This window comes from Myotis nattereri, assembly GCF_964212035.1.
Source record: "Myotis nattereri genome assembly, chromosome: 7".
Classification (NCBI taxonomy): domain Eukaryota; kingdom Metazoa; phylum Chordata; class Mammalia; order Chiroptera; family Vespertilionidae; genus Myotis; species Myotis nattereri.
This window is the reverse complement of record NC_138082.1, coordinates 84,816,276-84,840,054: the sequence shown is the minus strand read 5'-3', so window position 1 is coordinate 84,840,054 and position 23,779 is coordinate 84,816,276. Positions and strand designations below refer to the sequence as shown.

Below are 23,779 nucleotides of genomic sequence, written 5' to 3'. Positions count from 1 at the left end.
GCAAATCCTTCCCACTTTATGGATCTGAAATAATCTAAGCAAAAAGTGGGCCATTTGCTATGCAAATAGAAGCCACTTTCAGGGAAGTCACCACCCCTACAGCGAGGCAGCGGGCAAGGCAGTGGGTGAGGCACAGCCCAGCAGCCAGCAAGTGGCTGGCACATGGCTCATGGGCGGAATTCAGGAGTCACAAAGGATAAGGTTCTGTGAGGCGAGGCCCACATGGGAAGACCCGACGCTGGCTTTGACGTGCAGAAAGCTCTCATGACTTCCATGCTGCAGAAGAGAAAATCGAGGCCCAGTTAGGACTTCTTTAAGGCCCCAGAGTTGGCTCTGGCCCTGGTCCCGTCCAGGCCCTGCATTCAAGCTTCCTCCAGGGTGGTGAGGGCGGGCGGCTCGTTGTCGTGGCGTAATAGCCGGTCACCTGGTCCACAGGGGTCTGCTCTTCCTCTTGGCATCCCTCCCCTTGCTGGGCTGCCTGAACCCACACTTTCTAGCCCTCATCTCAAGCTGCTCTGCAAATCCACCCTCTATCCCATACTCCAGACCCCGGCAGCAGGGCCCCAGGCCTCCCCCCTCCCTCTTCGGCCGAGGGGTCAGGAGGTAAAATGGAGGCTCCACCTGAGTCCTCCTCCGACCTGGTCCCCCACAGCTGACCTGAGGGGAGACGGGGTGGAAGATGCTGGTCTCGAATTGGGGCTTAAAAGCCGGATTACAGCCACATGCATCTTAATGGGTGCATTTCTACTTTCTCTGTGGGCACGTTCCCTTTCTGATGGATGCTCACAAACATTTTCCTGTTATATTTCTTGTAATACTGCCTGGAATTGTTACTTAGACATCATAAAAAAATCATTATATTTTTAAGAGGAAGGCAGAGACGTTTCTACAAAAGAGAATACAAAAAGCTCAGCACCCACCCACACACACACACATATAAGCCAAACCACACACAATGCACATACGTGCAAATTTGGTCTAACAGAAAAGAGCAGTTTATTACCACACCGCTTTGCAAAATAGAAGTGAATGAATAATTTATAGGGCTTTTTACCAACATCTAGATTTTCTAATCATTCTAGAAAAATCCGGTTCGATTACTTACAGCAGCAGTTCTGTGATAAACCAACCCAGAAATGGTTACCAGTAAATAAAATTTACAGTTCCCAGCGGGTCTGTCTCCACAGAAATGCAGCAGAGGCATTAATGACTTTGCTCTAACATGCCAGAGCCCACATGGCTCTCGCTCACCGGAGGCGCTGGGTGGTAAATCCCGAACCCTTTACTTTAACAAGGCTCCTGACTGAAGGTTTAGATGATATTTCCCATTTTATATTGGCAAGAACTTCATTATATTTCCTTCTATGCTGCCAATCGCAAGTCAGCGGCACCCGAATTGAGCCGGGCAGCTCAGGGCCTTGGGACCCCGAGATGACAGGGAACAGCGAGCAGGCCACGGGCTGGTGGGGCAGGTGGGAAGGGGCCGCACACTCCCAGGGGGGCCATCTGGGATTTGTCCTAATCCACTTACCCACCACAGGCTGGCACAACATCTGGCGACGCAAGCGTCCGAAGCACCAGTCCTGACAACTCCACTGTGACCCAGGCCACCCTTCTTGCCTGCGTCTCCCTCCGGCCTGTGGGCAGCCTGACTTCTGTTTGGAAGGTGAGGGACCTCCCAGGGGCTGGGACAGCAGGCTGCCCCTCCGTCTGCACTCAGGCTCCCGGCCACAGGCTGGCACAGGAGCGGTCGCTGATGATGGGTTACAGAGGGCACTGCACAGCGTTCTGGCTCCACGCTTTCTGTTTGGGGAGGGAACCTCACTGATGAGAAGTAAGGGCTCAGACTCAAGTCTGTTTGCTCCAGGAACGAAAGAAGGACAGCCAGCAGAACCCAGGGCACATAAAATGAATACATGTCCTCCAAGCAGGGCAGACTGCCTCACCACAGTGTGTGTGTGTGTGTGTGTGTGTGTGTGTGTGAGAGAGAGAGAGAGAGAGAGAGAGAGAGAGAGAGAGAGAGAGAGAGAGAGAAGGTGCTTTTACACTTCGGGATACAAAGCCAAACATAATGGCTATAGAAAGTGGCAATTTATAAATTGCTGAGGAGGTAATTTATTGCAATCACTGTGGCTGTCACAGGCTTAGTGATAATTCTCTCCATATTTTGTGCCAACAAAGGCTTCCTGACCATCTTTCTTTGCTGTCACCGCGATGGTGGGGAGAGACCGACAGGCCAGCACTGTCCCAGGGCAGAGCGGCCCGGGCGCCTGCCCGCTGCTGAGGGCTTTCCCGCTGGACTGGAGGCCACGCCCACAGCACAGGGAAGCCAGCGGTTTGGAGGCTTCTCTATCATTAACACAAATTATGCCAACTTCAGTCTCAGGACAAGTATTCGATTGTTTTCAACTTGTTTGAAAACTGGTGATCTTGGAAAATTGTAGCTCTGAGTAACCCTGGGCATTTGATAACCAGAATATATACCACAGGCTCCAGACAGGTTTCCTCTGTCATTAACAGAACAGGACCCTCATGGGTGACCGCTGTGGCCAGGGTCGCTCTTCTGCTGGACAGAAGCCTCCTGTGGGCCGAGATGCTTGATCCCCTGGAGTCCAGCGCTGTCCTACATGCAGACTGATGCCCCTTAGCTCATCTTCCACCCCCTCCTCCGGCCCCTGCCGCTCCCCACTTCTGCCAACACTGCTACCTCCGCCTGGCGTCTTGGCATCCTCCTGGCCATCCAAATCCCCCTGCCCCGAAGGGCCTTGGGCAGGTAGGCGCTCCCAGCCCCCGCCGCCCCACAGCAGCTCTCCCCGTCTGAAGTCGGAGAAGCAGCTGTGTTCGTTGGTGGATCTAGTGAGACAGACCTGGGTTTGAATTCGGGTTCGGCCATGTACCAGCCCTGAGACTGGGAAGGTTACTCCTTCTCTGTCAGGATGATTAAGTAAAACAGTGAACTCGAAAGCCCCCAAAGCCACACCTTAGAACTCCCTTGTTTTCACAGTTGCTGTGCTCTGCTCTGAGCATGCTCACGTTTCAGCTTTCCAATTAGACTCTAAGCTCCAGGAGCGCAGGGAGCTGCGGGCCCGCCACACCTGTCTGCACAGAACCACACAGCGCACTCTGCTCACTGGGAGGTCGATCGATGCCCGCTGGGCCCACGGGCTCAGGCAGTGAACACGGACACTCTGCTCCTATCAAAGCTCAGGGGTCTGAGCCCCTTGGAGAACCGTCCTGTCAGGAGCCACACTTCCTCTGGAAGCAAACCCTCCAGGTGGTGGGCAGGAGCTCCGAGGGCACCCCCACGGTCCCTGGGGTCGTCCAGGTCAGCTGCAATCTGTCCCTGAGGTTCTCACTGAGCCTTTAGCTGTGCCCTGAGCTCTCCTCAATCCTGGGAACCCCATTCCCCTCCCACAGACAGCCAGGCCAGATCAGAATGTTCAAGAAGAGTTGTAGAAGCTATGGGAGGACAGAAAGCAGCTATGCAAGAACTCACAAGAGCAGAGCGTGCTCAGGTCTCCAACCTCCAGCCTCTAACCTCCCCATCCTGGAAGGCCAGAGGGCGGGGGGAAGCACCCTAATGCCCGTTACCATCCCGGCTGCCCAGGCCTGCACTGTCCTGCTCCTTCCCTTCCAGTGCCAACTGCCACACATTTTGGCCAGTCTGGAGCTGTCTGCATGGACCAGCACAGAGGGCTGGGTCTCACCTGCGCTGCTCAGCCCCACCCAGGCTGCAGTTGATTTGCTGAAGATGGTGATGGAACCTCACCCCCACTTTCTGCGTCCAGTGTACAACTACTGACCCATGTGCAGGCCTGGTCATCCAGAAAGCCTTGGCACAGGCCCTCGGCCACCACAAGCATCGGTTGCTATGGCAACAGCTGAAGGGTCACTCCATCAGATGCCAGCACACCATCTTTGGGACCTGCTGTCTACACAGAAACTGGGCGTCCACTCCACCCAGGAAGCTTAGTGGGCACATTCGCCAGTCCCCACATTACATTCACCTGTGACTGACTTGATGCTCTTGGGGTGATGTTTTAGTTTAATCTCCTGATCTGATAGCGCCAGAAGGCTTAAAAAATGCACTGTTTGCTTAGATCCCACCTGGCTCTCATGAAGCGGAAGAGGGAGACAAGAATAAGCTGCTGCGTGATTGCAGGACAATTAGTGTCACCTGTTGCACGTTCTGCGCGGTGACAATGGTGATTTATGAGGACACACTGATTGGGAAGAGTTGAGCCCTGGGTTGAAGTGACAATTCAGGAGTGCACGATCTTGCATAAATCACCTGTCACCGATGGAGCCCTGAGAGCAGCGGGGGGGTCAGTAGCTCCAGCTCAGCAGGGAGCTGTCTCTGGTTGTGAATCCTGCCTCACATCAGCTGGGGACCTGGGCCTCAGTGGAACTCCCACACTTGTATTTAGAAAAAAGTGGGGGGCGTGGGATTTCACAGGGTCATACATGACAACCGACGCTCATCCTGCCAGAAGTGGGACTCAGCCAGCTCTTGGGGCTCAGTAGACATCTGATAAATGAGTAAATGATGAGACAGAATTTGGACAAGGATATACAGGTAATGGTTAGGAGTCACACGTTTGGGGTCTAAAGAATGGCTTGGAGTTCCGTGTGTTCTCAGGAAAGTTAAATAGCTGGGGGAACACTATCTATGCCTTAAGAATCGGAAGATTCGAATGTGCTCACACATACAGCATGCTTGGCCCAGGGCCTGGCACGCGGGAAGCTGATGTTCAGTGATGATGAAGATGGAAGCGGTACTGTGGCTCCTGCAGGAGGGGGCATGACGAGGATGAAGGGCTGACATGCAGGGGCCTCCGATTGGTAGGAGGTCAAGTTGGACATGAAGGTGGGCCCTGCTGTGGCAGGAAGTGCGACTTCTCTAGCGGAACCTTTGAAAACCGCTGCCTCTGGTTTTGAATCCTGGCTCGCATCCTCCTGGAATGGGACGGGGTTGGCGAGGGCAGAGTGTGTGAGGGGAATAGAGGCACTCACCCCTCCAAACCCCAAGAGAGAGGAAAAGAGCCAGCTTGGCCTTAGGCTCTTAAAACTACTTAAACTGGCGAGTGTCTCTGTTTTAAATCGAGGCCCATTCCTGGTGCAGATGCTGGAAAGCAATTTCATGGAGTGCTCAACCTACAGGGCTCAGCGGCCCCGCCCAGGAAGACCAGCCACTGTGCTTGGTGGGGAGGGCAGAAAAGGTGGATCCAGCCTCAGGTGGGGCCCAGGGAGCCTGGATGTTACTGCACAGCCTGTTCCGCTACCCCAGCCGACCTGCACACCACCCCAGCCCGCTGAGGTTCTATGAGAAGGAGGCAGGCTTCTCCCAGTGTGGGAGCCTAGGCCAGGACACTGAACAGGGCCTGAGGCTGGGCCTGAGGCCAGCTCTGCAACAGAGAAGGTGGCAATGGAGGCCATTCTCTGGGCCTTAGTCACCTTCTCTAGTGAACTGAGGGGTTCAGACCAGGAGAGTGATGAGTCTGGAAGGTCCCCGGGAAGGGGAGGGAGAAAGGGGAAAGTACCTGATAATGCACTCCTAAACTCATTGCCCTTCACAGGCAGGCAATATTGTACCCTATTTATAGGAATATCAGGTGCAAAGCCCTTAGCAAGGTTTTACAGATGAAGAAACAAGTTCAGGGCTGAGGACTGCCCAGGTCATCACAAGGCAAAGAGCTGTGGGGATTCAGACTGGGGTCCATCTGATCCCAAAGCCAGGAGCCCGTCCCTACAGTCAGTTCAGCTGCTTCTACCACCGAGGTGCGCAGCTGTGGACTTTGGTCATTCACTTTCACTTTTTAACTACCCGGAGCCCCGCCCAATAATGGATAAATCCAGGGAGGGAAGCGCAATGGGGCAAGGACGGATAACATGGACAGGAGAGGAAGCCACATGTTTGGCATCTCCAGGCTGGAGATGTGGTCCCAGTGTGAGCAGGCCAGGTCCCGGGGAGCTCAGCATGACAGCTCTGAGGCCAGTGCCCACCATTTAAATCCTCCTTCAGGAAACCTTCTCTACGCCCACCCCCCCCCCCCAACCCCATTACATCCACTCATCCATCAGATACTGATGAAGCACATGCTTCATGCCAGCCCCTTGCAGGCCACTGGGGATGGAGATGGGCATAGAGATTAGTAAAACAGGTCCCAGGTCCCAGCTCCCCAGGTGACCTTGACTGGGTGTGGGGCTGGGGGTGCACCCTGCTGATTGGGATTCGCGGGACCAGGCATCTGTATTTTTTTTAAGATATATATATATATATTTATACACACACACACACATACTTTATTTCAGAGAGGAAGGGAGAGGGAGAGAGGGATAGGAACATCAATGATGAAAGAGAATCATTGATTCGCTGCCTCCTGCACACCCCACACTGGGGATCGAGCCCACAACCTGCGCATATGCCCTGACCAGGAATTGAACCGTGACCTCTTGGTTCACAGGTTGACGCCCAACCACTGAGCCATGCTGGCCGGACTAAGCATCTGTACTTTTAACAGACCTTGCAGGTGACTGAGGGACACACCCAGGTGAGAAATTTGGTCTTGTGAAAACTCTGGCCTCCAGCACTTGCATCGTTTGGGCTGCCACAATCCTAAGAACATGCCTCTTTTCCACAGGTAGGCGCCTCTGGGCTCCCGAGTCGGGCTTTGAACCATCTTCCTCTACACCTCGCTCCCTGTGTATCCCTGCAAAACGCCCATGCTCTGCGAGGCTCCGGGTTCCCCATCCTTAACTGGGGAATAATGGTGCCTTCCCGCCCTGAGGATGAACTGGGGCCGTGTGCAAAGCAGACTGCCGGCACAGATAGATGCAAAATAACTGCCTACTATTCATTATATCATCACTGCATGCTGATGGACAGACATACTTCCCTGGGGGGATGTCAGAGGCCCCACTTCTGGAGCCTGTCCCGGAGGTGGCCTGGCCCCTGGGAGGCCTCTCAGCGCCCTCTGCCAGGCTCTGATCCCGCCTCTTGCCCCTGAACAACATTCGGGTGGGCACAAAGGCACTCAGCCCTCCAAACCCCAAGAGGGAGGAAAAGAGCCAGCTTGGCCTTAGGTCCTTAAAACTACCTAAACTGGCGAGTGTCTGTTTTAAATCGAGGCCCATTCCTGGTGCAGATGCTGGAAAGAGATTTCATGGAGGGCTCAACCCACAGGGCTCAGCCGGCCCCGCCCAGGAGGACAGGCCAGGGGTTATCTGAACCCCGAGGCAGAGTACCCGAAAGTTTACTGTTGTATTACTTATTATTGTGTTGTTTGTATTACAACTGCAGACCTACTTTCCCAGCCCCTGTGCTAGCTTCGCACCCCGTGTCTTCCCTTCATGAGCGCCCCAGGTTCCAACCACCTCTCTGCGCAGCCCACCCCGATTTCAGGGACACGCACAGGACAGGTGAGTGCTAGCCAAGGGCTCTGGCCTCGTCCCACCAAGGTCGGGGCCTGGGACCCGCGCCTCCCCGGCCAGGGCAGCAGCCGGGAAGCCCCGGCGGGGAAGCCGGCCCCCGGCCCCCGGCCCCCGGCCCCCGGCCCCCGGCCCCCAGCCCGGCCCCCCCTGAGGCGGCGACCAGACCGCGGGAACACGGACCGGCCACCTAGGCAGTCGCCCCGCCAGCCCCCAGCCCCGCCCCCGGCGCGGGGCACCGGACCTGCCACCCCCGCGGCGCACGCGGCTCGGCGGAAGGCGGGCGCGCGGCGTGGCACCCAGGTCGTGGGGGGTCCCGGCGGCCGCAGTCACAGGGGGCACAGGGGCAACGCCGGGTCGCGGGCTCCGGGCAGGGCGCAACCCGCGGCCGGAGACCGTCCAGGGCACGGGTCACTCACCTCTCCGCCCGCTGCTCCCAGCAGCCGCTGAAGGATCCGGGATGGAGGCGGCGCCCGGCCCAGGCTCCTCCTCCTGCCCGCGCGCCCCGCCCGCCTGCCCGCCCGCCCCTGGCTGCCGCTTATCCGCTCGGCCGCCTCCCAGGTGCGGTGGCTCAATGGCCTGTCCCCTCTCCGCGCTGGACCCGCTGCCCGGGACCCTCCCCCCTCGCCCAGTATTCGGGGCCGTCCCGCAGCCTCCCGATTTGCCCCTTCTCTCCCCCGTAAAGTGCGCAGGACTCGGGAACCATCGCCTGTTAACCAGGACGAGGGAGTCCTGGAGGCCGTGACTTCTGAGACCCGCCCCTTACTCTCAGGGACACTCAGACCGATGGCTGGTCCACAGCGGCTTTCGGCTGGCACAGGGGTAAGAAGCCAACGTGCCAGCTGGGCCCTGCTTCCTTCTGCGCGCAGGCCTTGGTCCTGCCCATCTCTGTCCCTTGTCCACCCTTAGGGCCAATAGTCCCGGGTGTCCAGGTGCTTGGGCCTCTGGGAGCTGCGGGGCACTTTGCAGCTTGCCTCGGTCTGGACTCGGGGACCCCAAACACCTCCCTCCACGGCCTCCGTCCCCAAGCTGAAGGCAGCACGGCAGCCACGAAGGGGGCATCTCGTGGGCGCTTCCTAGAGGTTTGTGCCTTCTTCATCGGACGCCCATCTCACCCAGGACCTCACATCAGGGTGCTACCGGCAGCTCTTCCTCTCCCGCCAGAGAACAGGGCTGGGAGGGAGAAGTTGGGCACCAAGGCCACTCCTCTAGGAGGCTGACAAGGACTCTCGCTGGAATATTGCCGGGGGCATAGTCCACCAGCCCCTGGTAAAGACCTTCAGAGGACTCCAGGAAGCCAACCTGTGCTGGAGAGATAAGCCCTAACAGGGGTTATCTGAACCCGAGGCAGAGGCAGCATTCTCACAGCCCCGTGGTGGGAATGCTGCTGGGAGGGGCCTCCCCTCCCCCGCTTCCCCCGAGACCCACCCATGAACAGCTAGTGCTTTCCTGCCTCCATGGGTTTCCTCCTGTTACAATATCCTCCCTTCCCAGCCCTCTCTTCTGCCTGGGCCCAGAGCCCAGATCCTCTCCTGTCTTCTTCCGGGACCCTCCTGCCCCACCCAGCCCCAGGGCATCGCCCTCTCTGGCTTATAGGTCCTTGATCCATTCAACACTGAGGGAGCCCTCAATGCCACACTGTGTCCCAAGTGCTGGGGACACGGGTGCCCATTGCCCGGTCCCTGCCTTTGGATGGTGAGTTGCCTCTGCAATGAGTTGTAAAGTTGAAGAAGACAGAAACCAGTTTCTCACCCCCTTTGGTGCCCCTAGCATGGGCCCTGCATGGAGTAGGTGCTCTCCACATACTTGCTCTAGCTGATGGGGATCTCCGAGCACCCTTCCTGCAACCGCAACGGGTGGCACAGGACATAGAACCTGGAAAATGGAAGTGCTACAGTCTGCCAGCATTTTTGGAAGGATCCCTGGATCTACCAGCATTCTACCCAAGAGATCTGGTAGGCTTCTTTGTGGGGCGCCCCGGTAGCTGGAGAGGGAGATCGGAAAGATGACCTGGCAGAAGCCGTGAGAAAAGTAACCTCAGGTGATCTGGTGATACATTCTTAACTGGGCAGGTCCAGGGGGGCAATCACACCCCAGGCACAGGGAGTGTTTTCTCTCGTGGAAATGTGAGCTCTTGCAGGGCAGGCAGTTTGTCTGTCTCCTTTACTTCTGTACTCCCAGTGCCTGGCACATAAGTAGGTGCTCAGTGAATAGCTGTTGAATGAATGCACTCCCAACCCTGCCCTCCTTCATCATCTCTGAGAAACTCCCCCCATGGCTCCTGCCCACCTCTGGCCTCCTCCCCTGCTTGCCCCAGAGCTGGTAGGGTGCTGGGGACTGAGGAGTGCCCAGTGTACTAGTACCTCTGATGCATGTCGGCACGGGAGTTGCTGGGTATTTTCTTTAGGGAGCCCGTGGCTGCCACCTCCTGAGATTTCTGTCTCCTAAACAGGAGGGTAGCCTTTGGTAAGAGGACAGGCGCATCCCGGATGAGAATAGGGTCACGTCCTACTCGGGTCAGAGAGAAGAGGGCTGTTGTTCCTGCTCAGCTGCTCAGATTGATGCAACATTTATAGGCCGCACATCCATTTTACAAAATAAATATTCTAACTGACTATTAAAGCGCGATGGCCAGGAGAAGCGGTGTGCCCTGATGCACTCTGACAGCACTGGCCGGGAGCCAGGCCCTGAGAGCCAGCCAGGGCAGCAGCCTCACCTGCGCTCTCCTCTCTTCTCACGGGAGCATGGGGAGACGCCTCCAAATTTGGGCACAGGGAGCTGCTCCCCTATGTGAGGAGGGAGTGGGGCTGCCATTTCTCCATGTAAGAACCACAGAGAATTTTTTATGAGTTTATCTGAGCCAAACTGAAAATTGTCAGGAGGCAAAATCTCAATGGACTTGTTAGGGGGCAAAAATAGAATATTAGGGGTTAGCTATGGTGATGGGAAATATTAATCATGTTTTGTTAACCATGATTGCCTTGTACTGGTTAAAGAAAGGACATTCAAGCTGGTTTGGCTCCGTGGACAGAGCATTGCACCCAAGGGTTCCGGGTTCGATTCCGGTGAAGGGCACGTATCTTGGTTGCAGGCTCCTCCCTGGCCCAGGTCCTGGTCGGGGCTCTTGTAGGAGACAGCCAATTGATGTGTTTCACATTAATATTTCTCTGTGTCTTTCCCTCTCTCTTCCACTCGCTCTAAAAAAAAAAGGGACATTTTAACCTGGCTGGGTGTTGTACACCCCCAGGACCTGGGAGTCAACCTTGGACCTGGGAATGTGGTCCCTTCTCATTCAAAAACTGCCTATTTTCGCCTGTGGACTGAAGGGTTCCAGGTTCAATTCTAGTCAGGGGCACATGCCCAGGTTGCAGGCTTGATCCCTAGTAGGGGGCATGCAGGAAGAAACCGATAAGTGATTTTCTCTCATCATTGATGTTTCTATCTCTCTCTCCCTCTCCCTTCCTCTCTGAAAAATCAATAAAAAAAAATTTTGTTTAAAGAACTGCCTATTATCATGGAAAGATTAACAACTTTGTTGCCCAAATAATGGGGTCCCACCCCAGCCTGCACAGCCTGCTTCCCCCATGCCCATAATCCCTACTTCCCCATGGAATCTGTGTCCTACCCTGTATAAGCAGCTGGTTTATGGGGGGCTGAAGAGCAGATTTTTGTGGATAACCTTCTGCCAAGAGTATTGGAATAAATGCTCATATATGATTTGACCCTGTCCCTGCTTAATTGGCTCAAGTAGTGACAGGCAGCCCGGACCCATTGCATGTGTGCTTACAGACAGGAAACACTCTGGAGAATGGCAGTTTTGCAGCTTATTTTATACATTAGAGTCAGAGGAGATGCAGGGGATTACATGAAATCCATCGGTGGTGCATTAGGGGAAGGGAGAAAGCAAAGGGGGAAATTGCTGGGATTGGATGAAGAGTCAGACAGAGAGACACATCTACATTGCTGGGTACAGGATGGGTAACATTTACAGCACACAGAGATGCTATGCAGGGAACAGATAACAATGAGGAGTCTGTGGTCTCCTGTTTTGGTGGGAGGTTATGCCCTAAGGAGTCTGGAAAAGGAGATTACTCTGACATTTCAAAGGTATGTTACCTTAGATGCAAAAAAACAGTAGGCAGGCTCAGTTAAGGTCAAGACTGACCTTTGTCAAGGAAGCTACAGGCCTAGGATGTGTCCCTGCCATGGCTTGATTCTAGTTAGAAATTCTTATTAATTTTATTGAATTTATTGGAGTGACATCTATATATATAAAAAGCCAGCAACCAGAACACTGGAACAACCGTAATGACTGGTCAATATGATACTCTCACTGTGGCCAGTGAACCAGCCCGAACAGGGGTGGGGCAGGCAGGCCAACCTCCCATGGCCTCTCCCACCAGCAGCCCCACCCCAATCAGCCTCTCCCACCCTGATTGAGGGTGGGGCGGCTGCCCTCCCCCCCGCCCCCCCCCCCGGGGCCCTTCATCCTAGCTGGTCCTCCTCCCCATCCACCTGAAGCCCCTCCCCCTGGCCGGCCCTGCCCCTGATTGCCCCCCTACCCCAATAGGAGATGGGGATGGCCAGCCAACCTCTTTTAGCCCCTCCCCCTGGCTGGCCCCATCCCAGATGGGCCCCCACCACCCTGATCAGCCTGCAGCCCCCCTCTTAGTCAGTTCCTCCCCAGATCAGCCCCCCTACTCTGATCAGGGCCAGGGCCTGCCAGCCAACCACCGATGGCCCCGTACCCAGGCTGCTGGCCCCCATCGGCCTCCCCACTCTATTCGGGGGCAGGGATGGCCAGCCCACCACCCATAGCCCCTCCCCACAGCCATCCCCATCCCCAGTTGACCTCCCCACCCCAATTGGGGGCGGGGCTGGCTGGCCAATGGCCCTCGGCCCCTCCCGCCAGCTGGCCTGGCCCTGATAGTGCCCTGATCAAGGCAGGCCAGCTGGCCAACCTCCCGCCGTCTCCTCCTCCTGACAGGCCTGGCCCTGATCCGCCGATTGGAGCTGGGCTGGCCGGACCTCACCCATGCATGAATTTGTGCACTGGGCCTCTAGTTGGTTAATAAAATTATATAGGCTTCAAGAGTACAATTCTCTAATACATCATCTGTATATTGTATTGTGTTACCACCCAAAGTCAAGTCCCCTTCCGTCACAGTTTATCCCCACTTTATCCTCTTCTACCTCCCCCACCCCCTTTCCTTTAGCTAGGAATTTTTATGTTCAGACCATACTGTGTGGTTATTTTAGGTCTCCGAGTTTGTAAGGCCACCATGCAGGCCTCCCCTGAGCTTGTCAGGGTGGGTCTTGAGGGTGATTTGGGCAAATGGAGGGTTGTCTGCCACCGTGATGACTCAGTGGGTTAAGTCAGGTCAGAAACTCCCAGAGCTCAGGCATGTGAGCAACGGGGATGGCCTGTGAGGGAGGGGCACTGACTGGAAAGCAAGCTGGCACAGGTGTGCTTGGGGCCTGGGATTTATCTACAGACTCTGTTCTCACATGGCACCTTATTTTGAGACAGGGCACTGAGATGTACCCACCCCTACATCAATCTCCCTGCACCTGAGGTTGGTAATCTAGCTTGGCATAAGGCTGCCCTCCGTCTGGTCCTCAGCTGAAACATGAACTCTCCCAAGAGGAAACATTCTCTGAGCTCAGCAGACTGGGAGCCATGTCTCCTGTTTTGGTGGGAGGTTGTGCCCTAAGGAGTCTGGAAAAGGAGCCCCTCCCCCTCTGACATTTCAGAGGTATGTTATCTTAGAAGCAACATTTGAACAGGCATTGCCAGAGACTGTGTGCACATGGAAGTTTGAGAAATGCTGGTCGAGGAGATCCAGCACAAGTGTGGAGAAGGTTCTGAAGGCAGCTGTTAAAGCGGAGGGGGGGTAAAGAACTGAGGGTGGGGTGTTCTGCTCCCTGGCACATAGTAGGTATGTCAGTGTAAGAAAGTCCACGCCCACACAGAAATGTTATAACAATTCATTTGAGCCACACAGAGGATCTTCCTGGAAACAAGACAGGAAGAGACAGAGAAAATGCTTCTGAGAAAGACAGCTTGCAGCTGCTTTTCTGCATTTGGAACTAAGGAAGATTCCATGCAGATGGGAGACAGCAAGGCAGGGATTGGATTACAGGAGAGTTAACAAGATTCTGTGTTCTCTTGAGGGTGGGGGTTTGCTTGAGGGCTCTGAAAAGAAGCTTTTCAAAGGTGTGTTAACTTAGGTGCACGAACAATGGGCAGGGTTTGCTTAAGGCCAGGATAACCTTTCACTAGGGCAGTTACAAGCCTAGGGCATGACTTATGGCCAGGACCTGTATGATCAGATCACCCTTTGGAGTTACTTCTACAGAACCCCTCTTTCCCCCCCTTTTTCTTATCCACAGTACTTCATGACTTTTTGTGTGAGATCAAGTGTCTTGGCTTGTGACTAGGCCATCAGTGGCCAATGGGAATGTAGGAAGCTGGCCCAGCACCCCCAGGGAGCACTGAGTGAGCCCAGGAGCAGGTCCTTCCTGTGTGTGTGTGGGGGGGGGGGGCCTAGCATTGCTTTTCAGCTGGGGGAGTGCAAAGGCACCGACTCCAGAAGTCTGGGCCTCAGCCCTGTGCTCCCAGCGTGGTGCACGTGATGGCCTGGGAGGGTTTTAAATTGCCAAGTCTTAGGCCCACCCTAGACCTCCTGAATCAGAGCCACATTTTAACTGCCAGAGACTGTGCACATGAAAGTTTGAGAAACGCTGGTCTACAGTGCAATCGAGGGAACACCCAGCTCCTTGCACACCTAGGCCGAGACAGAAAGCGATACTGGGCCACACTCCTCCTCACGGGGTTGCGCTTTAATATTGCTCATACTCTTTGTTTTCTTAATGGTCCTTGTGAGCCAAGCAGACTTGTTTAATCTGCTTCTGAATTTAAATTTTTTAAAATTGATTTTGCTATTCCACTTACTTATGCATTCATTGGTTTGATTCTTGTATGTGCCCTGACTGGGGATCAAACCCACAACCTTGGCATATCAGGATGATGCTCCAACCAACTGAGCTACCTGGCCAGGCTGCTTCTGAATTTTTATAGATATGGAGTAAATGACTCTGTCCTTCACCCAGTGCCTGCTATACAAAGCTTCAAGGAGAAAATAAAAGGCTAGCATGCTTACTCCTTTCCAATAACTGATCTTATTTCCCTTTTTACCATGGCTATTATGATACTCAGACCCATATTCATGGCTGGATTAACCTTGTCAACTGTATTTACATTCTACTTTATTTTCCTCTGGTCCATGCTTTTTGTGTCTAGTGTGCTATTGGCCTTATTGTTAAGCTTTTCATTATAAGCGACTGTAAGTTGCTTTTAGAAACAGCGCATTGTTTGGGTCAGATGATTTGGAAACGTCTGTGTGCTACAGCAGAAGCCCTCGCTCCTGGGTGATCATCACCTTTTAATGTAAGAGCCAGGTCATGGCACGTCCTCTGTTGGATTTTGTTTGAGAAGAGGATGGAGGGGTTGGGAGAAGGATGTGTCCTGGAACTTCTACCCTGACTTAGGAGAAAAGAAAACCCAACCAGCTAGAGGTTACTTTGAGACACTAATCAGCCAGGACAAGCATAGTTACATGGCCAAGCAGTTTACAGCCATCTAGTAAACCCCCAAATCCTCTTCCCTAACCAAGGACACTTTTGCCCTGGGCTCAGTTGCTTGAGTATAGTCCCATGTACCCAGAGGTTTCTGGTTTGATTCCTAGTTGGGGCATATGCTTGGGTTGTGGGTTCGATCCCCAGTAAGGGGTGTTCAGGAGGCAGCAGATCAATGTTTCTCTCTCTCCCCCTCTCCCTTCCTCTCTCTAAAATCAATAAAAACATTAAAGAAAACAAAAAGAACCAAGGTTTCAACTTCACCAGTAACAACTTGGGGTGCTTATACTGTGCCCCTCCCAGCTTCCCTCCTGCACCTGTGTGCCCATCTCACCTGATTGGGGGTCCTTAGTGCTGGGGGGCTCTCCACAGCCTAGGGCAGGGTCCTGTTCACCAGGGGCTTCAGCTGCCATCTCTCCACGTGCAGCTCCTTCTGCCGCTGGGCCCCAGGCTGGGTGGCCAGCGCTCACTCAGCACAGCATGGACTGTGGACTCAGTTAAGGCTGCTTAAGGTCAGGAGGGTCACGGCATCGCCCAGCACAGGTGGGGTCAGTGGCCTCAGACTATGTGCAAACAAACTGGTTCACACACCTCCCTCCAGGCCTGGGGATGTTTGAACTTGCACAATTCTGTTTCCTTGGTCTTGGCTCCCAAGGGGAGGTGAAGGGGAGCAGCTCGCCACCCCAAAATATGCTTCTTTGGGGGTAGTGGTTATTTGAGGCTGGGTAATTTAAGAAACCGCAGACATGGGAGAGGCTCTGAAAATCAAGAATTACCCTTTGTAAATGACACTTACATTTGTAAGGGGAATCTCACTGGTAAGGGGCTCTGCCTCCCAGCCAGGCCTGCACTGGAACCCAGTGGCACCCTTACCCTTGGTCACTGTTCTTCCTGGTTACCTCCCACAACGGACTCTCCACCCCAGCATCAGCTTTTGTCTTTAGCTGAAGGTGGTATTTCAGACGATGGCTTTAGCCACTCCCATGTGCATAGGAGGTATACATGTTATTAAACTTGTTAGCATAAGAAACATTAGAAAATGGGAAGAATTTTTGTGAGTTTATTTGAGCCAAACTGTCCGCAATTGCTGGAAAGCAGAATCTCAACGTATTGGGATAATGCTCCAGAGAATGGCAGTTACTCACCTTGTTTTATACATTTCCATCAAAGGAGGAGACGTAACGTAAATGGGTTGCATGAAATCCATTGGTGATAGATTAGGGAGGCAGGAGAAAACACGCGGGGAAACCTCTGGGATTGGATACAAAGTAAAATGATAGACTGTGGGGGCCCTGACCAGAGTATGCCGAAGGTTAAAGGCCAACTCTCCATACGCAGGGGTGCAGGCAATGACTCAGCCGTACCACTATCCCTACTGCGCAGGCGCACCCTGAAATAACCTGCTTATGTTAATGTAGCACGGACAAAACGAATTGGCAGGAGGCCTCTTTTGTTTGAGCGCGTGTATAAGGTGCCACTGACCAGCCAGTTGTTGCTGCTTTGTTCATAATAAAGCATGTCCCACCTACCTGTGGTCATTCATGTGCTCTTCCAATTCCCTGCACCTGGAGGGGTCAAGGCCCTGGCTGAGGAACTTGCACCAGACATAGACACATACCTCTTTTACACAGGTGGGTAAAAGACAGTTAACAATTAACGTGATAAAACAATGAGAGGATTTATGGGCTCCACTGGGTTGTTGTACCCAGTGGGGGTCTGGAAAAAGGGGGGTTACCCTGACATTCCGTAGGAATGTTGTCATAGATGCAAAAGACGATAGTTAAGGTAAAGATTGACCTTTTTCAGGGAAGATACCAGCCTAGAACATGACTACCCACACTAAACTGCTTTTAGTTAAAAAAGTTTAAATTTCAAACTTTGTGATTACTTTAGGCCTCAGAGTTTGTAAGGCCACCACGCAGGCCTCCCTGAGCATGTCAGGTTTCATATGTAAACTTTGTTTTTCTACTGCTAATCTGTCTTGTGTTCATTTGATGTTAGTCCAGCCAGAGGAACCCTGAAGGTAGAGGATAATTTTCCCTCCCCAGCAGAGGTGAGGGTAGGGAAGTGACATTTGTTGACGTCTCACCTTGAGGCAAGCACTGTGGCCTGTTTACCTTACCCGCTTTGGGCCCCACCAGGCCCTGCCAGGTGAATGGGTCATCCCCATTTTCCAGATAAGGAATGTGCTTGCTCAGCATCGCGCTGTGAGGAAGTGGCAGAGCTAGGGTTTGAAGCTGACTCCTCTTTTGCTTCCCCTGCCTCACCGGGTGGAGGGCTCCTGTGAGTAGTGGCCAACATCCCTCCAGTGAGGGCACTCTTGGTGCAAAGGACTAGAGCTAGCTTGGGGCAAAGGCTGAGCAGTGCTGTGTGTGGCCAGATGAGCCAGGGGACCTTTTTCCCAAATGCTTCTCACAGTGCAGCCCTGCCCTGCCTACCGAGGTCCCACCAGCTTGTTCCTTCCTGATGGGGTTACCGGCTGGGACTTCGGTTCTTCTCATAGACACAGAAAAGATCTTAAGGCCAATGAAAATGAAAGTAAAGCCAAGTGGGATTTGTTGAAGATACACTCCAAGCGAGGAGTGGGCTAGTGGAGAGACTGGGAAGTCGGAGAAGAGGGGGCCTTGGAGACAGGTTGCGGGAGTTAGCCCGAGCCCAGCTGCTGCTGCTCATTGCTCCCCCGGTTGCAAGTCTCCTGGGGTCCCTGAGAGGTGGGGGGATTCGCGCCTGTGGGGAAATGGCCCGGGTGTGCTCCTTGGAGGGAGAGTGCACACTGGGTGCTTGGCCCTGAGCATATTTATCTCTCTCTTGCAGGTGGAGATCTTAGGGGGGTGTAGTAATATTCATGAGCTTTCCAGGTGTGCTCTATCAGGGTCATGGTCTCCACTGATTGGTCAGTGCCAGGGCAGAGGGTCATTAGTCAAAGAAGCTGGGCCTGAGGCAGCCACAGCGTCACTGGTCTGGTTTTGCTGCTTTTCTGGGCCTGGAGCTGAAATACAACTGAGGCCGAGATGCTATCTTCAGGAAGGAAAAAATCAAGCGTCTAAATCCCATGACCAGTGATATGCAAGACCAGGGCTCCAAACCGGATGCCCAGGGGTGTGTAGGGGAGGAGAGCTTACCCTGGGGCCAGGCTCTTGCTTTCCCAGTTTTGCCCCTTGCTGGGCACCCAGGGCTTTCCGCCTGGTGAGTTTCTGCACCCGGCCCATCCCCCTTGTATCGTTGGTGTTCTTGTCCCACTTCGGGCGTCCATTTATGCCGGGGTTCATGTCCCAGCATCAAGAAGGGTTCAGGAATCTGGAAAAGGCTGTGCGTAGATGACATAGAAATCCAGAGACTAATAAAGAGTCCAGAGATGAGATATAATTTTGAAAGGCATTGGGGGTCAGAGGACCTTCAGCTAAAGGAACTGAAGACTCCCTCCTTGTCTAGGACCCTTGCTTTTATTAGCACAATTTGTCCTAAGGCAAGGTGGAGCTAATACACTTCAAAGGGTAAGGTTTCAAAGGGTACAGAGTCCATTGTCAGAATGGGGGAATAGCCTACGGCTGTTCAGGTGTTTGGCCAGTAGGAGGCAATAACATGTAGATTAAGATTCCCTTTAACTATCTGGCAGCCACAATGAGTTTCCTATTCAGGTTGGGGGAAATGCCTTCAGCCATTCCCAACAGGTGACTACATGTGTGACTCAACCCTGTTGAGTCCCCAAGTCTCATCAACCTTTTGATGAAACTCTTGAAATTATGACCTGCTGGAATCGGCCTCCGGCACCCTCGCTCTGCTCTTGTCTTAAAACTGTTCCCAGCCTCTCACAGGTTTGTCCACCTGATATTCTTAAAGCCGGGAAGCAGGTCTGTGGAATGCCAGGTAGGTCTTCAAGGTTCTGTTTGTGGATGAAAAAGGAGCCACATACTCACCTGACAAGCTCAGGGTAGGCCTGCCCGCAGGCCTCTGACCTGGGGTGGAAAGGCCCATTATCCAAGGTCATATCTCTTGCCTGTGACATCCAGGCCTCCACGTCTAAGAGACAAACCTGGTTAAATTAGGGCGCTCAGAAGTGGGGGACGATTGGAGTTGCCAAGACCCGGCCTTCCCTGGTGGTGGTCAACGGCAGTGGCAGTAGCTCCTAAGGGGGGTTTAGGGCAGGCCTGGCACTTGGAAGGCGCTGGGCACATGCGTTGTGAATGCATGGAGACACTCTTTAAGGTGGGGGATGGGAGGTGCAGGCCCGAGGGAGACTGGTTCCTGTTGGGGCTGGGTGGGGGCCCTGGATGCCCTCTTGACAGGAAGCCCAGGGGGCCACATCTCTGCTGGTGCCCTTTCCTGGATGCAGAGATGCCTGAATAAAATAATTGGCTATAAGACATGTGAATACTGTGCTCATGCAAATTTATGTAAATAACATGCAAATGTAGCTGGCCTTAGGCTGGGTGCCCTGGGATGGCAGCTGGTGGGGATGGGGTACCCCCCCTTTTACTTCTGACTTTGCCTACCGCCTCTGCTTCCCAGGAGGACTTTACAGGGAGACGCCTGCCCCTTCGGTCAGTCATTCTCAGGGGGCTTACGCGGGAGACAAGCAACCATGGAGGGCCCACTGCGTAGGTCTCTCTGCAAGAAGCACCGAGGGGACACCCTAGAGCAGTGATGGCGAACCTATGACACGCGTGTCAGAGGTGACACGCAAACTCATTTTTTTCGTTGATTTTTCTTTGTTAAATGGCATTTAAATATATAAGATAAATATCAAAAATACAAGTCTTTGTTTTACTATGGTTGCAAGTATCAAAAAATTTCTATATGTGACACAGCACCAGAGTTAAGTTAGGGTTTTTCAAAATGCTGACACACCGAGCTCAAAAGGTTCGCCATCACTGCCTAGAGGAAGATTGCAGGCACTGAGCCCTGATTCAGGACAACACCCTCACCCATAGAAGGACAGTGAGGCGTGGAGGGTGTGGTGAACTTCCCATCACACAGCAAGAGGCGACAGAGCTGCAATTCAGCCCAGAGCTGCCTGATCGAATTTCTTGCCCCTTTGCCATCGCCGCTGTCTACGATGCTGAGCTACCTAATAACTAAATACCGGGGCGTGTGTACACGTGGGCATGGAGTCGCCTAGAGCCGCGGGCCTCTGCAGTGGGACTCAGGCCCCCTGAACGTGCCACCTCTGGGCCATCTCTCCATTCCCGGACCCGTGGCCTGGCACTTGGAAGGCGCTGGGCACACGCTTTGTGAACACATGGAAACACGCTTTAAGGTGGTAGCACATAAAGTCTGTTTCAGCCACGGGGGTATTTGTTGCTCTTTCCCTAAGCTGGCCTGGTCTCGGCCAGACCACACTCCGTGGGTAGCTGTGGGTAGCGTTTTTATGTCAGGAAATGGATGTTCTATTAGCCAATCATGGGAAAGGCACACATCCTGGGGTGGGGCCTTAGAACTAGGCAAGGAGGTCCCCTCTGGGCCTAACTGCTCAACTGTGGAGGGGCAAGAGGAGGGGCCAGAGTTCCGTTGGTGATGGTTGAGCTGTGACTTCCTTCCTCCTCCTCCCAGCCCCCTCCGGTCCACCTTCCAGTTCCAGGGAATGGGGGAGGGGCACAGGCAAGAACTGAGTGATGCCTTAAGGTCGGGCTGAGGCCGTGTGAACTAAGAGTTCTGGACCTGGGTTGGCTCTGAGCTTTGAGGGAGATTCAGCTCTGAGTCATAGCCGGGCCTGCTCATGCTGGGGCCAATCAGGGATCGCATTCCCTCTCTAGAGCAAGTGGGGGCATTCGTGGTCCTCAGTGGAGAGAGCTATGCCCACACAAGTGGGCATGTGGCCGTCTCGCTGATCATTGGTAAGGGGCAGGGCAGAGGCTGGAGGAAGGGCCTTACTTGGAGAATTTTCTGGGAAATACTCAGAGATAACGGTGGTAGGGGTGGGGCAGGTATTCTCCAGAGGCCATAACCTCCTGATAGGTGGTGTAGGAGCTCGTGTTAGAATGATTTCAGCCTCAAAAGCAAAGGCACTTTTGTAGGGGGTGGCAGGCTGATGGGCTCTGAGACCCACATAGCCCACCTGTTCTCCGGCCTGGGTACCGGCCAGGCACAGTGTGGAGGGACAACACCACTGCGGCCGGGGCGGTGGTGGCAGAAGGCATGGCTGAGCTGGCAGGGGCCGGGCAGTCCGGGGGCACCAGCGCCAGAGCAGGGTCTCCAGGCCCAGCAGCCAGTCTCCGCCCCTCAACCTTGGGGCATCGGGCTTCTTCCCCAGCAGCATTCACTTCAGAGTTCGACTGGCTCCCCAAGTGAAATAAGGCAACTCTGTGCTTCCCCGGCTTCTCACACAGGAACCAGGTGCAATGATGGGCCAAATAAGATGCCAGCCCCACAGCAGAGGCCCACGCCCTTGGCAGAGGGCAAAGGGGAGCGGGAGCCAAGGGCAGTGTGGTGAGCGTGGCTGTGGGGCAGCACTGGGCTTCTTGCCCAAGCAGGGCAGAGGTGGGCAGGCAGAGCACTCTGCCGGGTGTGGAGGGGGGTTGGGGGATGGGGATGGTCGGTTCCCCTGCCATTAGTGAGGCGAGCGGCTGCTGAAGCATTAGCCACCGCCAGGCTAATGCGCGGTGGGGAGGAGCGTGCCCCAGGCTCTCAGATGCATGGTGCACTGAGGGGTAAACGGGGTGGGCAGGGCTGTGGGTCCTTGGGAAGGGAGAGAGCAGAGACATGGACCCTGCCCCTCAAGAGTGTATTTGAGGCTGTGACTCTGAGCTCCGGCATCTTTACCTGGACCCCCTGGAGTCAGGGCTGGAATTCCATTCTTGACCTGCCCCCCCCCCCCCGCCCCGCCCCGAGGCTCTGCCCTCTCATGCGAGGGCGCTTCACCCTGGCACATGCTCTGAAAAACAGGCCCCTGTGCTCCGGTCTCAAACCCTCTTGGGCAGAGGCCCTACCAGAGCAGGGGCAGGAGAGCACACGGGCCAGGGCCAAGGGCTGTCACCTCCCTCTGCTGGACACGGCCACCTCATCAGCTGCCTGGCCATCCTGCTGCTTTTTAAAAAATAATTTGTATTGATTTCAGAGAGGATGGGAGAGGGAGAGAGAGAGAGAAAGAAAGAAACATCAATGATGAGAAAGAATCATGGATCGGCTCCTCCTGCATGCCCCCTACTGGGGATCGAGCCCACAACCTGGGCATGTGCCCTGAAAGGAATCGAACCCAGGCCTTTCAGTCCTCAGGCCGACACTCTATCCACTGAGCCAAACCAGCGAGGGCCACCCTGCTGCTTTTGAGCAGCTCTTGCCTGCCCTGGGCTCCCCTTCATCCCTGACAACTTCAGCGCCTACTAGCAAGCCCCCCGCCCCCCACCCCCGCCCGTTTCCCAGCTGAGAATGCCGGTGCTGCAGCGGTGGGAAAGGGATGGTGTCCACATGTACCGATATGAAGGAGATGGAGCTGCCCACTGCGTGGGGAAGAGCCCTGAGAAGAGCAGGGTGGGGTCTGCGGCTCAGGCCCGCTCGTGGCTGTGTGACTGGGACAGGCCAGCCTCACGTCCCTGCGTTCTGGATGCTGACATCGGAGGGCTGGAGACCGTCCAGCAAAGAAGGCATCGCAGGCAGCATGGGCCCGTCCTCAGAGCATGGCTCTGAGCTGCCCCAGGCCAGAGCGACAGAAAGCTTCCCCCTCTCCTGCCCTCCCCCCCTAACCCCCTGCCTGCCCCACCCCTGCCTTCCCCACTCCCCCCAGGGCTGCCACCCCGCAGGGCAGGCTGTATGGACAGCCAGGCTCTGTGCGGGCGGGTGAGTGCCACTCCGGCCCGGGCGCCTTTCTTGCTGAGGGAGAGGCACTGAGTGGTGGTTCCTCCCGGGTCCAGGGTTTCGCGTCTCCGCTGGCAAATATCACATGTGAAAGCTTTTGTTCGGGGGTTGGTCTGTCAAATGGGCGCACGCCGATGGCGTTGAAGCTGCTTCACCCTGATCCAGGGCATACGCGCTCAAAGCTATTACAGATCCGCAGCTGAGACAAAAGCGCTGTGAGACAAACTTACCCTTATGGTGTGATGGTATCTGATACCTTAATTTCATTCTCCTCCATTTCATTCTCTTTATTTTTTCATGAGAGGGAGGGAGGGAGGGAGGGAGAGAGAGAGAGAGAGAGAGAGAGAGAGAGAGAGAGAGAGAGAGAGAGAGTCATCAATCTGTTACCTCCCCTATGCACCCCGACTAGAGATTGAACCTGAAACCTGGGCACGTACCTTGATTGCAGGCTGGATCCCTGGCTCCGGTCAGGCGTATGCAGGAGGCAACCAATCGATGTGTCTCTATATCAATGTTTCTCCCTCTCTCTGTCTCTCCCCTTCCACTCTCTCTAAAATCAATGGAAAAAATATTCTCGGCTAAGGATTAACAAAACACACAAAAAAATGAAATGGCCCTGCCAGTGTGGCTCACTTGGCTGAGCGTGGTCCCGCACAACCGAAAGATGGCCGGTTCAATTCCCAGCCAGGATACATTCCAGGTTTGGGGTTCAATCCCCAGTAGGGGTGCATATGGGAGGTAACAGCTTGATCTCTCTCTCTCTCTCTCTCTCTCTCTCTCTCTCTCTCTCCCCTGGCATCTCGTGGGTAGGGACCAGAGATACTGCAGTGCACAGGACAGCCCCTGTACAACCAAGCAGTGTCCAGGCCACGGTGTCCATAGATGGAGAGCCCTGGGTTCAGCAGAGCCCTCCCGACTGTCC

The 23,779-nt window shown here is 54.5% G+C and overlaps 1 protein-coding gene across 2 annotated transcripts in view; it reads right to left on the bottom strand.

Moving 5' to 3' along the window:
- Nucleotides 1–15,479, bottom strand: part of STEAP3 (STEAP3 metalloreductase) — a gene marked incomplete at its 5' end in the record, with an annotated part of 45,719 nt that extends 30,240 nt beyond the window's left edge. Inside the window, one exon of one of the 2 annotated variants that reach the window (XM_081095446.1) lies at nucleotides 15,401–15,479. In XM_081095446.1, the coding sequence (XP_080951572.1) occupies nucleotides 15,401–15,479 (79 nt within the window). Of the gene's footprint in view, nucleotides 1–1,531; nucleotides 1,580–15,400 lie in introns of those variants that run through there. The other variant, XM_081095447.1, reaches the window with a different exon arrangement.
- Nucleotides 15,480–23,779: the final 8,300 nt, after the last annotated feature.